The sequence below is a fragment of the Rhamphochromis longiceps genome, linkage group LG16 (genome assembly GCF_057381845.1).
Source record: "Rhamphochromis longiceps isolate RC_006_pf linkage group LG16, R_longiceps_female_GT1.1, whole genome shotgun sequence".
NCBI lineage: Eukaryota > Metazoa > Chordata > Actinopteri > Cichliformes > Cichlidae > Rhamphochromis > Rhamphochromis longiceps.
The window spans coordinates 18466381-18479228 of NC_140572.1; the positions used below are offsets into that span (position 1 = coordinate 18466381).

Genomic DNA, 12848 nt, shown 5'->3' on the forward strand with positions numbered 1-12848 from the left:
TGTTTCTCGAGTTTAAAAGAGCCATCCAGGAACACTCCGAGGTTTCTTACAGTGGACGAAAGATGGCTAGCGAGAGGGCCTAGGGCGTCAGCTAACTGGTCTAGCGGAGTGTGACTACCAAAGACTATGATTTCGGTCTTATTCTCGTTCAATGTAAGAAAATTATGTGATAACCAAATTTTTACTTCATGCAAACAGTTGAACAGAGGTTGCAAAGAAGCAGTCACATCGGATTTCAAAGGTAAATAAATCTGGATATCATCGGCATAACAGTGAAAGGAGATGTTATGTTTTCTAAAAATTAATCCCAACATGTACAAAGAGAAAAGAGCAGGACCGAGCACGGACCCTTGAGGCACACCACAATAAATAGGGGCAGAAGCCGAGGAGTGTTGCCCCATAGCAACAGAGAACGACCTCTCTGAGAGATAGGATTTAAACCAAGATAAAACCGTACCTTTGAGACCAACAACATGTTCCAATCTTGATAGAAGAATGTTGTGATTAACCGTGTCAAAAGCAGCAGACAAGTCAAGTAAAACTAAGACCACAGAATATCCAGAATCTACAGTTAAAAGAAGATCATTAAAAACTCTAGGAGTGACAGATGGCTTGAAGATGGGGGATTATATGAAGAATTGATGATATCATCAATGAATATATAGGACAAAGGAGGTTGCTTTTGGAGCTGTAGCGGGTATAAGCCATGGCAACAGCTTTAATCTTCACATTTCGACTTGATTCTCAAAATAGAATTTCGATTCCCCCCCCGCCCCTCTTAAAATGCTATTTCAAGTCTTACCTCGAAATTTCGACTTCATTCATGATGTTTTGGTTTTGCATATAAACTACAAATATTCTTCAGCACGGGATTTACTGCAAACAATATATTTTTTCTTTAATACATCAGATGACAACTGAGCTTTTGGGTCGCTATAAACAAAAGCAGCAGTACAACGTGAAAAAATATAACACACACACACACACACACACACACAAAATAAATTAATAAATAAAAATTAACCCGTAGTATTTCACGAGTTGCCCGGATGTACTTCCTACGACGTCAGACGGGCCCGCTGTGACGTTGTATCCGCAGAGAAACGTTTCGTGCGCGGGCTGAGGTGTTGACGAGCATCTGTCACTTTACTAGGTAATAATTTAATAGCAGCTTGGTTATACTTTATATTTTCGACAAAATGCACAGTTGACGTTCATTAAAAAAAAAAAGGATCAATACAACTGTTTCCAAAACTGTTGCTGTAACGTTTGTTAACAATGGCGGGGCTAATGCTAGCTAGTTAAGATAGCAAGCAAACGCAGACTGAGAGTTTATAGGGAGATTTTTGTTGAACTGCTGGCGTGTAGAAGTACGTGTAGCTACGTTTCTTAGTTTGTATAAGTTAGCTGTAGATACGTAAGAGGTACCCAGTTACGGTCTGTGCCTGTACCAGCTAACTGTAGGCACCACCGGGCAGAAACAAGGTGTGCCCCCTGCCGTTACTGGCTTTGTCTGCGGCGTTAGCTAGCTAAAAGAGGAGCTCTCGGACCAGTTTCTGTGTAAGCAACGTTGCTAACGTTACATTGTTGTACATACTTGATCACACCAGCTCACAGTGTAGGGGTAAAACAGGGTTTTCCCCATTATAAAATTTGGGAACAAAGGCGATGTCGAGATTCCTTTCTCTTTATTTTGCGTCTTTGCGCAAAAGAAAGCTTATAAATAAGTCGTATGAATAAGTTAACTATTTCCTAGTCGTCATGCGCTCCATCACGCTACCTTTGAACTTGTAGCCAGTGCAGTGTGGATGTCACATGACGGATACACATCAGCCACTGACATTTGCAGAAAGCTTGTATCAGCTGATATCGATATTAGGCACTGTGATGTTGTTATTGTCCTGCTGTCTGGTGTCATGTCTCACCATTGTTTATCTGCCCATTTTCAAACAGAGTCAGGCAGCCATGGCTAACCAATCAATGGAAATCATAGCAAAAGTTTTGGAGCAGTCAGCCAAGCTGGTGGAGGAGCAGGTGGATGCCCAGTTGGCCAAGCTGAATGAAATGGATGAAGATGATTTGGAGAGGCTGAAGGAAAGGCGATTAGAGGCACTAAAAAAGGCCCAAAAACAGAAGCAGGTGTGTGGGACAATTTATAATCACTGTAACATTTTGCTGTGTTAATTTCTTAAAGCAGATAAAATAATTTGAATCACTGAGAAGATTCACTTCTTATCCGCACCATCAGCAGAACCTAGTCTAAAAAATGAAACTTTCGACACTACAATTTGTACTGAAGTCACTCAGTTCTTTGAAGGATCACAATAAAAGACCTGGTGTCATGTTTATAGACTGCCTTGCTCTGAAGTTAGGCTACACAGCATTTGGGTCTATTATTCAAACCCTTTAAAGAGTGTTTTCATTGTACTCCACTATAATAGCTTTTCTTGTATTTGTAATCTTTTGTTTTGCTTTTCAGGAGTGGTTGTCTAAAGGTCATGGGGAGTACAGAGACATATCCAGTGAGAAAGACTTTTTCAGTGAAGTGAAAGACAGCAAGAATGTCGTGTGCCATTTCTACAGAAATTCAACCTTCAGGTAAGTCACTAAATGATGCAACAGGACCATGAATTAGAAATGTAATGTAGTCCAAAAAACAAAACAAAGAATCAGAGGTAGTTTATAGAAAATTAATATGTTCTGCAAATTAATGAATTTATTTATTAAAATCATCTTTTCAGACAAAATGACATTTCCTACGTGTGAAGTGTGGGAATTTGACCTTTAACAATCAACATTGTGCCTTGTTTTGCGTCAGTTTTTTTTTACTCAGTCGCCAAGATATTAATCTGTTGATGTCAGACATCTGAACTTGTCGCTCTGTCCTTAGATGTAAGATCCTCGACAAACACTTGGCCATCTTGGCAAAGAAGCACGTTGAGACCAAATTCATCAAACTGAATGCAGAGAAAGCCCCATTTCTGACAGAGAGGCTGCGCATCAAAGTTATTCCGACTCTGGCTTTGCTTATTGATGGAAAAACAAAGGACTATGTGGTCGGATTCACTGACCTGGGAAACACGGACGAGTTCACCACAGAGATGCTCGAATGGAGACTTGGCTGTGCGGACGTTATTAACTACAGGTGAGATGTGCAGTAGACTCACTCGAGCACCTTATGTGTTGTGAATGAAAACGTTTTATCTAACATGATCCCTTTTTCCTGTTTCTAGTGGCAACCTGAGGGAGCCCCCAACAGCGACACAGAGATCAGGAACAAAGTTCACAAAAGTGGAGAAGAAAACCATCAGAGGGCGAGGTTACGACTCTGATTCTGAAGATGACTGAAGAGGTTTGACAGTGTTCGGGTTTACTCTCTCAGGGCTACCTCATTACTAAAACTCCAGCAGACAGCCCACTTCCTTTTTTCCCTCTTAGTAATTTCTATTTTTTTAATTAACGCAATCCACTGATTCATTTTATTTAAAAAGCATGTTTGTTTCAGCCTTATTTAAGGACTTATCCACCATGATTTATATTGGAATATCTGAGTAATAAAATGTATGGTTCATGAACAAGGGAAGCACACTGAGCAACCACTAGCTGTTAGCTGTATTTTGTTTTTCTTGATTTACAGGTGTAATCATTTATTGTAGACAGCTGTCTCACGCACTTTCCTGTAACCTTTGTACGTCTCGTGTTGGAACCAAGTTCATGGGTGCATGTGAGTGCCAAGATCATCTTTGAAGAGCAAAATAAATTTTTACATGACATTTCATGGTAGCATGAGTTTGACCTAACTAATGCAGACTTAATAAAAACAAGAAAAAGATGGGGAAAAAAACTGCTTGTGTATTTTTTGTGTTACTTCTTCAGGGTTAGAGGCAGCGTATTTGCAAGAGTTGTATGTTGCCTTTATGGATGAAAATAATACATCCTTAAACTCACTGGATACTTTTGTCTTCAGAACAATCTAAATTCTTCATAGCATAGGTTGAACATGGTGCTTGAAATATTCCTCAGAGATTTTGGTCTATATTCACAAGATTACACAGATGGAAGCATCAGAAGATTTGTGGACTGTGATCAACAACACTTGGGTAGGTTGTAGTGTTTAAATGATGCTCTGTTGGTACACAACCTTGGAGAAGGTTGTGTTGGAAAATCCCAGAATATAAGCAGTTTCTGAAATACTCAAGACTACACTGTCTGGCATAAACAATCATGGCACACTCAATCACCTTGAGGCATTCTGATACTGCAGCAGGCTGTAATGACCATGTCTAAATGCATGCAGTTGCTGCCATGTGATTGGCTGATTAAATATTTGGATTAGCAAACAGTGTACCATATGTACCTAATGAAGTGGCCAGTATAATTACTGGCAATGTTTTTATGTGAGCCTTTGTTCTTAGAAAACAAAATAGGTGGAGTTCCCATTTGCTGTTTTTGTCTTTAAACTGAAAACTATAACCATCTAAAAACATTTTATGGGCGTGGATTATTTGTAGCTGATGAGACTGGCTGGTGCTATGCTGAGCACGTTGAGCATTACTACAAAACTAAAAACCGCAACACAAAAGGGGGCCCTCGATTTCTATAAATAACTGTTTGGCAGTCTGATACAATTGAGGTGGTGAGCAAAAAACTTGTCTTTGGGATTTAGGAAGTCATTTTTAATTTTAACAATCTGAACCACTAACTGTTGTTGAATTATCTCAGAACCCAAATTACACTTTTTACCAAATTACTAGCTGTCTGTAAAATTAATATGCTGGTATTCAAATTGCTAAACTGTTGATATGTAGAAAAAATAAAAATAAATCAAGTTTTCTGGAAAAGTTTGAGTAATTCCTGAATTAACTCAAACTTAGAACAGTGGGTTTGCACAGAGTTGAATTTTTCAGATGCGACGTTAATGTCAGTATTCCTGCTTCATCAGGATGGCACTTTGCTCAATCATTTGAGAGACAGGTTGATGAGAACATTTAATCATATTCATCTGCAGCTCAGCATCAAAACACAGGAAACAGCAATCAAGAAGTCTGGTTGGTGCCACAGCTTTCTCTCACTGCAGAGAGAATGACAACAGGACATTTTCCAGGACATTCACACACGCAACAGTGGAGCTAAGATTCGATTGCCTTGTTGTCTACAGGTTGGAGGAGGTGGTGTACAATAAGTTCTCCTTTGCTGTTGATGTATGCATCGGCCATGTCATGCTCAGCAGGGAGCCCATAGGGAGTCTTTAGTGGCTGTATCCTGAAGGTATCAGAAAGAGATGGCAAAGGAGATATAACAGTATAGATATGTAGGCATCTCAGGCAACCTCAATTTGAAAAAAAACTAACCTTTTTTTAATAGTACTTTAAGAGTGATGTGTTACTACTTTTGGTTAATTAATCCTACCTTACAAGGTGCTTGACAAACTTCAGTTGGCTGTTGACTGCAGGAGTATTTTTATGAATTACAGGGACGTGAGCCTAAGTGCGAGACAAAGGCAGAGAAAATTATTCCAAAAGATAAAGGCTGTGAGCGTCTGCATGAGGTGACACACTCTGTACAGATCATTTATCCTGATCAGAGCTCCTTCAGGGTACAAGTCACTGTTGAAAGATGCTGAAAGACGCAAAGAATTACATGGAAATTCCTGAACTAAAGCTGACAGCAGTGTTTTGTTGTATGTGCAAAAAAAAACAAAACAAAAAAAAAAAAACATTGAACATGATCCGGTTACATTAAGTTAATCCAAAAGTAAAACAAAAACGATCTGTAGCCTTTACAAAAAGGGAACCCAGTTTGGGGTCCTGTACCATGACAGAAATTTTACCTTTTGAAGCCCGAGGTGTTTTATTATCTCTTTCTCCCAGTATGGCCTTCGCAGCGCACTTTTGACCCGCGTCACTATGTGCAGCTTGTGCGGCTGGTCTGGATCGCCACCATATTTCTCGTGCTCTTTCGATCGCTCAGCAAAAATCTGTTAAGAAAATACAGAATAAAGGATTATCATTATTCCATGGCAGGATTCATCTGTAATGACGGGCCTAAAGCAACACTTTAAAAAAAAAAAAAAAAAAAAAAAAAAAAAAAAAAAATGCTGAGTAGCTAATAATCCACCTAAACCATTGTGTCTACTGGACCTGCTGGAATTATACCCAAACTTACTTAATCCAAATAAATATTAATGTAAAAGAATTATATTTTGACACACACATGGGTAGGGCCACAAGACGTTACATACTTTGAGTGTTGCTAATTACTTTACAAATGTACAACATTATAGATTCTAAATTTATTCTTACCTCTGGTGGGATTCTGGATTTGGAGAATTTGCTTCTTGCTGACACATACCATGCACAAGGTGACAAAACTGGAGCTTCTGTCAGGGTCTGTAACATATGCAAACAGAGAGAAGGTAAAAAGCAAAGCCCAGTATCAAGGAAAATGTGTTTACTTACATATGTAGAAAATCTAAAAAGTTCTGTAGAGTTAAGTCTCAGAGATAGATTGCTGTTACTGGTGGTAGATATTCTTTTCTTTAGGGAACAAAAGTTTTTGTTTTTGTTTTTTTAATGATTTAAAAATCTGATATTCTGACACATCAGCAGATATTTTGTTTTTATCTTTCAGATCCACAAAATATGAACAGATTTCCCTAACATTTGTCATGTGTAGTTATCCGTTTACTGATTTATGCTTTGCCTGACTCTGGTCAGGTTGTTGGATTTGTGTTACTCCAAACAGCTAATAGCAAAAGGGAAGTTGGAGCACATTCCTCCCATATTAGCTTTTCATCTCTGGATCCCTGTTAAATCTAGAATTGGATATAAAATTCTTCCTCCTTACATACATCTGATACACCTGAGCACTTCCACTTGTCTCTTTTCACTCCCCTTCTGTTTACACACCACTGCACCAAGTCATTATTGCATACATACATTTTTGCCTTCCCTCTCTCCCTTAGTCTGCTTTTTCCTACCTCTTTGCTTTTTCCCCCTCTCTCTTCTATTTCCTCTTATCACCCTCTCCAGTCACAGCATATGCCTGCCCCTCCATGAGGTGGTTCTGTCAGAGGTTTCTTCCTGTTAAAAGGGAGTTTTTCCTTCCCACCATCACAAAGTGCTTGTTCATGGGGGCTAGTTGAACTCTAGAGTCTTTACCTTACGGCATAAAGCGCCTTGAGGCGACTTTTGTTTTGATTTGGCGCTATATAAATAAAATTGAATTGAATTGAATTAAAGCATATTGAAGCGATTTTTGATGTGAACTGGTGCTATATATAAAATAAACCTGAACTGAATCTTAGATGACAATATTAGTATTAAAGTTCTAACTTTAATACTTGGAGCACTTTCTGCAGCAAATGTAGCCTAGTGCACATCACAGCTGACTGGATAGTGGTGCAGAGAAGCCCAGTGGCTTCACACAACAAGTGAGTTTCATTAATGCTGAGTTAGTTACAATGGCCTCATTTTCTTTTCTTTTTTTACATAACTGAGCACGTTGTATATGTATCCAGGACATTGGTCATTATATTTGAAAGTTTCGCGTCCTAAAATTCAGCACTGCAGTCATCTAGCAAACAAAATAAATAAATCCAGTAAACCTAGAAAAATCCAGTAACTATTCTCCAAGTCCCATCCCTGATTTGGGTTTCAGGTTTAGCTGGATTTTTCCTCAAGCAGCGTTAAACTAAATGAGCCCGTATGTCAACTTCAAGATGTACGAAACACTTTGTAGACAGTTCAAGTCTGAAACATTAAAAACGTGCAGTGATGTACCCACCTTTACTGATAAAAAGCTCAAACTGCGACAGACAGCTGACATGTTGTGTTCCTTCTGCTGCTCTTTAGCTAACAGGGGCTACGAGACAAGGTTACAGCCTTGCTAACCGCTAAATAACACGGAACTCGAGCCTAACTAACCGCTATGAAAAACTGACCTATAATCATACCAAATTTACCAAGTTCGCACATTTAAACATTAATTCGGCACTGAAAACAGCAGTGAAACAGGAGAGTCACGCTGCTGTCAAGCCCTCTCTCTCCGCCGTCTTAACCGGAAACGTCGGGGAGTTACATTAAAAGAGCACCGCCTCTTCGAGAGCACCGCAATTTGCACATTGTTCCTACCCTAATTTTTCTAGTGTGATAAATATGTTGTTTGAATAAATTTGGACTTAATAAAAACTGAAAATACTTTAACTGTGTGTTTTTATAAAAAAAAAATACATAACCATCAATTTTCTAACCAAGGTCATTACGTTTCTCCGGGAGTTATTTTTATGGGGCACTCGTGGGTAGAGCTACTTCTCTCAGCTTCTTTCCTGTCACTGGTGAAACGTGAGGTTTATTTAGAGTTATATAGGTCTTAAAAGACAGTTGAAAGACAGAACAATGACACAAAACCACCTGTCGGGAATGGAGGCGTCCGCCGTGTCTGTCTTGAAGCGAGCGGTGGAGCTGGACCAGAGCGAACGTTTCCAGGAGTCTCTCATCTGCTACCAGGAAGGCATCCAGCTGCTTATGGACGCGTTAAAAGGTCCTCCTTTAAAAATAAATAAATATTAATAATTACATATTTTAAACATTGCCCTGAATTACGCTGAACGTCTTTTTTTTAATGTTCTCTTTGTCCTGTGAGCAGCTGTAAAAGATGACTCAAAGAGAGGACACTACAGAGAGAAGATAAAGGGCTACATGGACAGAGCAGAGCAAATCAAAGTTCATGTGAATCAGATGAAGGAAGGTAATTTGCCAGTAATGGAGCAAAAAAGGGCAAAGTGGGCCGGGCAAAGATGAATTACCCTGATCGACTGAGCCTCTTGTTTGCAGTGGTTTTGACTGTTAGACCTGTAGCACCTGTGTGTAAATGAGAGGGAGACAGGTGTAACAGTGGAGCTCCAAGGGGCAGAGGTAGATGTAGCGACCCCGAAAGGGAGCAAGAAGTAGAACTTTGTGGTAATTTTGACACAAGCAAGAACTCAAATCAGGTGAACAAGGTGCTTCAGTGTTGCATATGACCAAATTAATAATTTGCACAATCTTACTGACCCTGTTGATTTGGGTTGCTGAAGCCCACTTTGCCCTGTAATCCAGCTCTAGCTGAATATTGACTGTGCGATCTTCTCAACAACCAAAATCTTGTTTATTGTTTTGTTATATCCCTTACATTTATGTATAAATCTAATTATGTCTAGTATCTCTTATAGGCAGGATCCTATTCCAGTGTAGGACTGTGCTGGTTAAGTTTTTAGATTTAGGGGGAAAATATATGGCAAGAGCCACAGCTAAAGAAGGGGGTTTTCAAAATTTGTGTTTCTCTTATCTTCCCTGATAGATGGGAAGTACCACGAGCAGATAAGAATATCAGAGGATGCTACTGGTTACAGCTATGAGGTTCTGTTCAAGCCATACATCAGCAGCGCTCTCACTGAAGTCTGGGTGGAGGACCCGTACATACGGCACACCCACCAAGTAAGAGTTTTGTCCTCATTAACTGGGGTTTTTATTCATTCCACTCTGTCATCAGTCTTTTATCAGGCTTTGTTCAGAGGTTGGAGCTTATCTTTAATGAGTTTATCCATTAATTTGATACCAATAGAATGATACTAGAGGACTAAGTCTGCAATACACGTATACATTTTCCGCCTTGGGTAGCAGGAGCAGCCGACAGGGGGGACATAATCTCTTTAACATGTCCTGGTCTGCGCCAGGGTTTCTCTGTGGCCAGAAAGCCTTCAACATTTAGATGGCTGAAAGATTTATTGATTAATAGAACTATCACAGATTAGTTGAAGTTAAACAAACAAATGTTATAAAAATCTGTCTGGTAGGTTATGAAAAGACTGCTAAGCTGACTTTAATTAAACTTTTTGTAGAGGTCGTGTATGGGAAAAGGAGGAACACATTCAGTTATGATGTGGATGATGTGTTTGATAAAAGCCTGAACGCATATACTGAAAATCTTTTTTTTCTCTGATCATGTGTTGCAAGCTGCAAGCAAGCAGCTTTCTCCTTATTAGTTTGACTAGGACTTTATAATAAATAATTGTAATTTTATGTTTATGATTTAAAAATCAGCCCTAAACTGTACCAACCTTATATAATATGCCAAACAAAGCCCTCGCCTTTCCTCTCACAAACAGTTGTACAACTTCCTTCGGTTCTGTGAGATGCTGCTAAAAGCCCCCTGCAAGGTGAACAAGATCCACCTCCTCACGTCGCAGGATGAAGTGAGTTACTCACACAATAGAGCTGCATTTTATAGTCAAAGCTGAGCAGCCACTGCTGTCTTCTCTGTTTAGTTTATACTGTCATTTCCCGTCCCGCAGGCTGATAGTGGCCAGCAGAGCGGCGCTCTGGCCGAGTTGAAAGAGAGTCTCAGCGCTCACGGAGTGACTCTAGACCTGCAGTACTCCTCCACTATCCATGACCGGGAGATCAGGTACACCTGCAGATTTTCCTCATTTACAGCAGCCACATACGTGCAGCATGAGGAAGTTCATCCTTGTGACATCTGATGTTCACTTCTACATTAACACTCCATTGCTCAAAATACGGTCTCTTTTATCCCAGTAAATTAAACCTGATTTTATTTTTAGGTTCGATAATGGTTGGATCATAAAAATTGGAAGAGGGTTGGATTACTTCAAGAGACCTAAAGTGAGACTACGCATTATATACTTATTAGTATTCATCTGTAAGTATGGAGTGGCTAAAGTGAACGAGATCTTTCTGTCGTTTGTCTCGCAGGGCCGATTCTCTGTTGGATACTGTGACTATGACCTCAGGCAGTGCCAGGAGACCACCGTAGACATTTTCCACACCAAACACACAAAAACTCTATGAGACTCACAAAGCTAAAATGATTATTTTTTTGCCAAGCCGTTTAATTTACTTACCTGCCTTCCAAACACAAGCAGATCTACAGTATTGTAGGATTTGCTTTAGCTTGCGGGTGTCTGGGGACTGACTTTTATAACAAGATGGGTTACTGTTTGATTTCTGCTGCACTGGAACGTCTTAAATTTCTGCTAACTGTACTGCCGCTGCTATTGGTGAATTTTTAAGTTCAGTTTTCAGTTCTTCAGTTTTCTATGATTTTTTTTCCGTTTTCTATGATATTTATGAAAAATATGGATATTTTTATCTTTTTTTTTTTTTTACTTCCACAGATTGTAATTCTACAGAGACCTTTTTGGGGGGAAATTAATTATTTCAAAACATTTTTTCTAGATTACTTTACACAATTAAAAATGTATTTTTGTTTAAATCGAATTTAAATTTAAAAATACAAAACCAAAACATATTTAAAACGCATTAATAGTAAAATGTGTTACAGGATTGCCAACTTTAGGCCCTTTTTAAATGAATTGCTTATGATGGGTAATTGGACCTCTAGGTAATGAAACATTAGGCCCTTTTCAGTTGACTGGAAATGTACCGTCCTGATTCTATTAGTAGATTAAAGAAACCAAACATGGCCCTGAATATCGTTTTGTACTGAAAAATGAATAAAATGTAACAGTTTTTAAACTATTTATAATACATAAATGCAGAATAAATATTAAAACTGACCAAAGTGTGCTGAAAGATTGTGAGATGCTTTCTTGTTTTCTACAGAATAAAAAAGTCCAAGACACAGATAAAATGAAAACAGTGACCAAGAGGACGAGAGTGGGTAGAGTTACACAGAAAGGTGCACTTACAGAAAGTGTTTATGGTAATCAGCTGGTTGTTTTCCAGGTTATTATAGGGTTAGGGTGGAGGATTACTCTAAAACCTAGAATTAAAACATTTTATTGAACTAAAAAACAAAAACTAGACTTGGAAAAAAATTAAACTAACTGAAAAGATTTTGTGAACTTGGAAAACTGACTAAAAAATGGTAAATGGCCTGTATTTGTTTAGCACTTTACTTAGTCCCTAAGGACCCCAAAGCGCTTTACACTACATTCAGTCATCCACACACTGGTGATGGTAAGCTACATTGTAGCCACAGCTGCCCTGGGGCGCACTGACAGAGGCGAGGCTGCCGGACACTGGCGCTACCGGGCCCTCTGACCACCACCAGTAGGCAACGGGTAGAAGTGTCTTGCCCAAGGACACAATGACCGAGACTGTCGGAGCCAGGGCTCGAACCGGCAACCTTCTGATTACAAGATGAACTGCCAACTCCTGATTGGTCAAATTTTATCGTAGCTTGTCTGATGAAGCGTTGATAGACAAGACTGAGTCCTCTGATTCAACTAAACATTTGCCAACAATAAAAATCTGACTTAAAAAAAAAAAAAGAGCAGATGCAGGTCAGTGCAGATCAGACCTTGTCATAGTCTCCACACAGTCAGATTATATCCATCAAAAACCACTCATTCACTTATACACACTGTATTTGATTCAGACATAGGTCTTTACATCTGTAACAAGTTCACAAACATTGCAAATCCCATTCTGACTCTTATTACAACAAAGTCTAAGCTTAAGGCACATTCACCACCTGCTTCATAGCTTTCATACATATTACACTGATCAGCAGATTGAGCAGTCATGGAGCACTGAACTCATGATTCCTTAAAAACCTACATATTTCCACAATTATTGAATTCTGGATAAGGTTATTAACACTTACAATTACCGGAGATGTACATGTTTAATATCTTTGACTGATTTTTATGTCCCAAAGCTATATTGTAGCCATAGCTTCTTCTGTTTCTGCTGGCTCTGTATTGGTGCAACATTTCATGCATGTAAGACACTGATGTCTAGTTAACGATTACCATCAAACTCTTATCTGAATCCAGAATCCCAAACTAAATACAGATAAGCTGCAGGGGAAAGCTTGTTCAG

At 39.1% G+C, this 12848-nt stretch overlaps 3 protein-coding genes across 3 annotated transcripts; 2 read left to right on the forward strand and 1 right to left on the reverse strand.

Annotated features, from left to right (window-relative positions):
- The first annotated feature begins 1055 nt into the window (after positions 1–1055).
- On the forward strand, positions 1056–3858 carry txndc9 (thioredoxin domain containing 9). Its single transcript, XM_085384981.1, has 5 exons — positions 1056–1153; positions 1954–2139; positions 2480–2598; positions 2891–3145; positions 3234–3858. The coding sequence occupies exons 2-5, from the start codon at positions 1966–1968 to the stop codon at positions 3346–3348; spliced, it is 663 nt and encodes a 220-aa protein (XP_085241107.1). The 5' UTR covers positions 1056–1153; positions 1954–1965; the 3' UTR covers positions 3349–3858.
- A 1117-nt stretch (positions 3859–4975) lies between these two features.
- mrpl30 (mitochondrial ribosomal protein L30) lies at positions 4976–8070 on the reverse strand. The gene is made up of 5 exons (XM_085384982.1): positions 7786–8070; positions 6303–6389; positions 5831–5977; positions 5410–5483; positions 4976–5262 (listed from the first exon to the last, which is right to left on the reverse strand). Exons 1-5 carry the CDS (start codon positions 7825–7827, stop codon positions 5130–5132), a joined length of 483 nt encoding a protein of 160 aa, XP_085241108.1. The 5' UTR covers positions 7828–8070; the 3' UTR covers positions 4976–5129.
- A 223-nt stretch (positions 8071–8293) lies between these two features.
- mitd1 (MIT, microtubule interacting and transport, domain containing 1) lies at positions 8294–12689 on the forward strand. Its single transcript, XM_085384402.1, has 7 exons — positions 8294–8541; positions 8647–8748; positions 9340–9476; positions 10148–10234; positions 10334–10446; positions 10604–10664; positions 10755–12689. Exons 1-7 carry the CDS (start codon positions 8397–8399, stop codon positions 10848–10850), a joined length of 741 nt encoding a protein of 246 aa, XP_085240528.1. The 5' UTR covers positions 8294–8396; the 3' UTR covers positions 10851–12689.
- Positions 12690–12848: the final 159 nt, after the last annotated feature.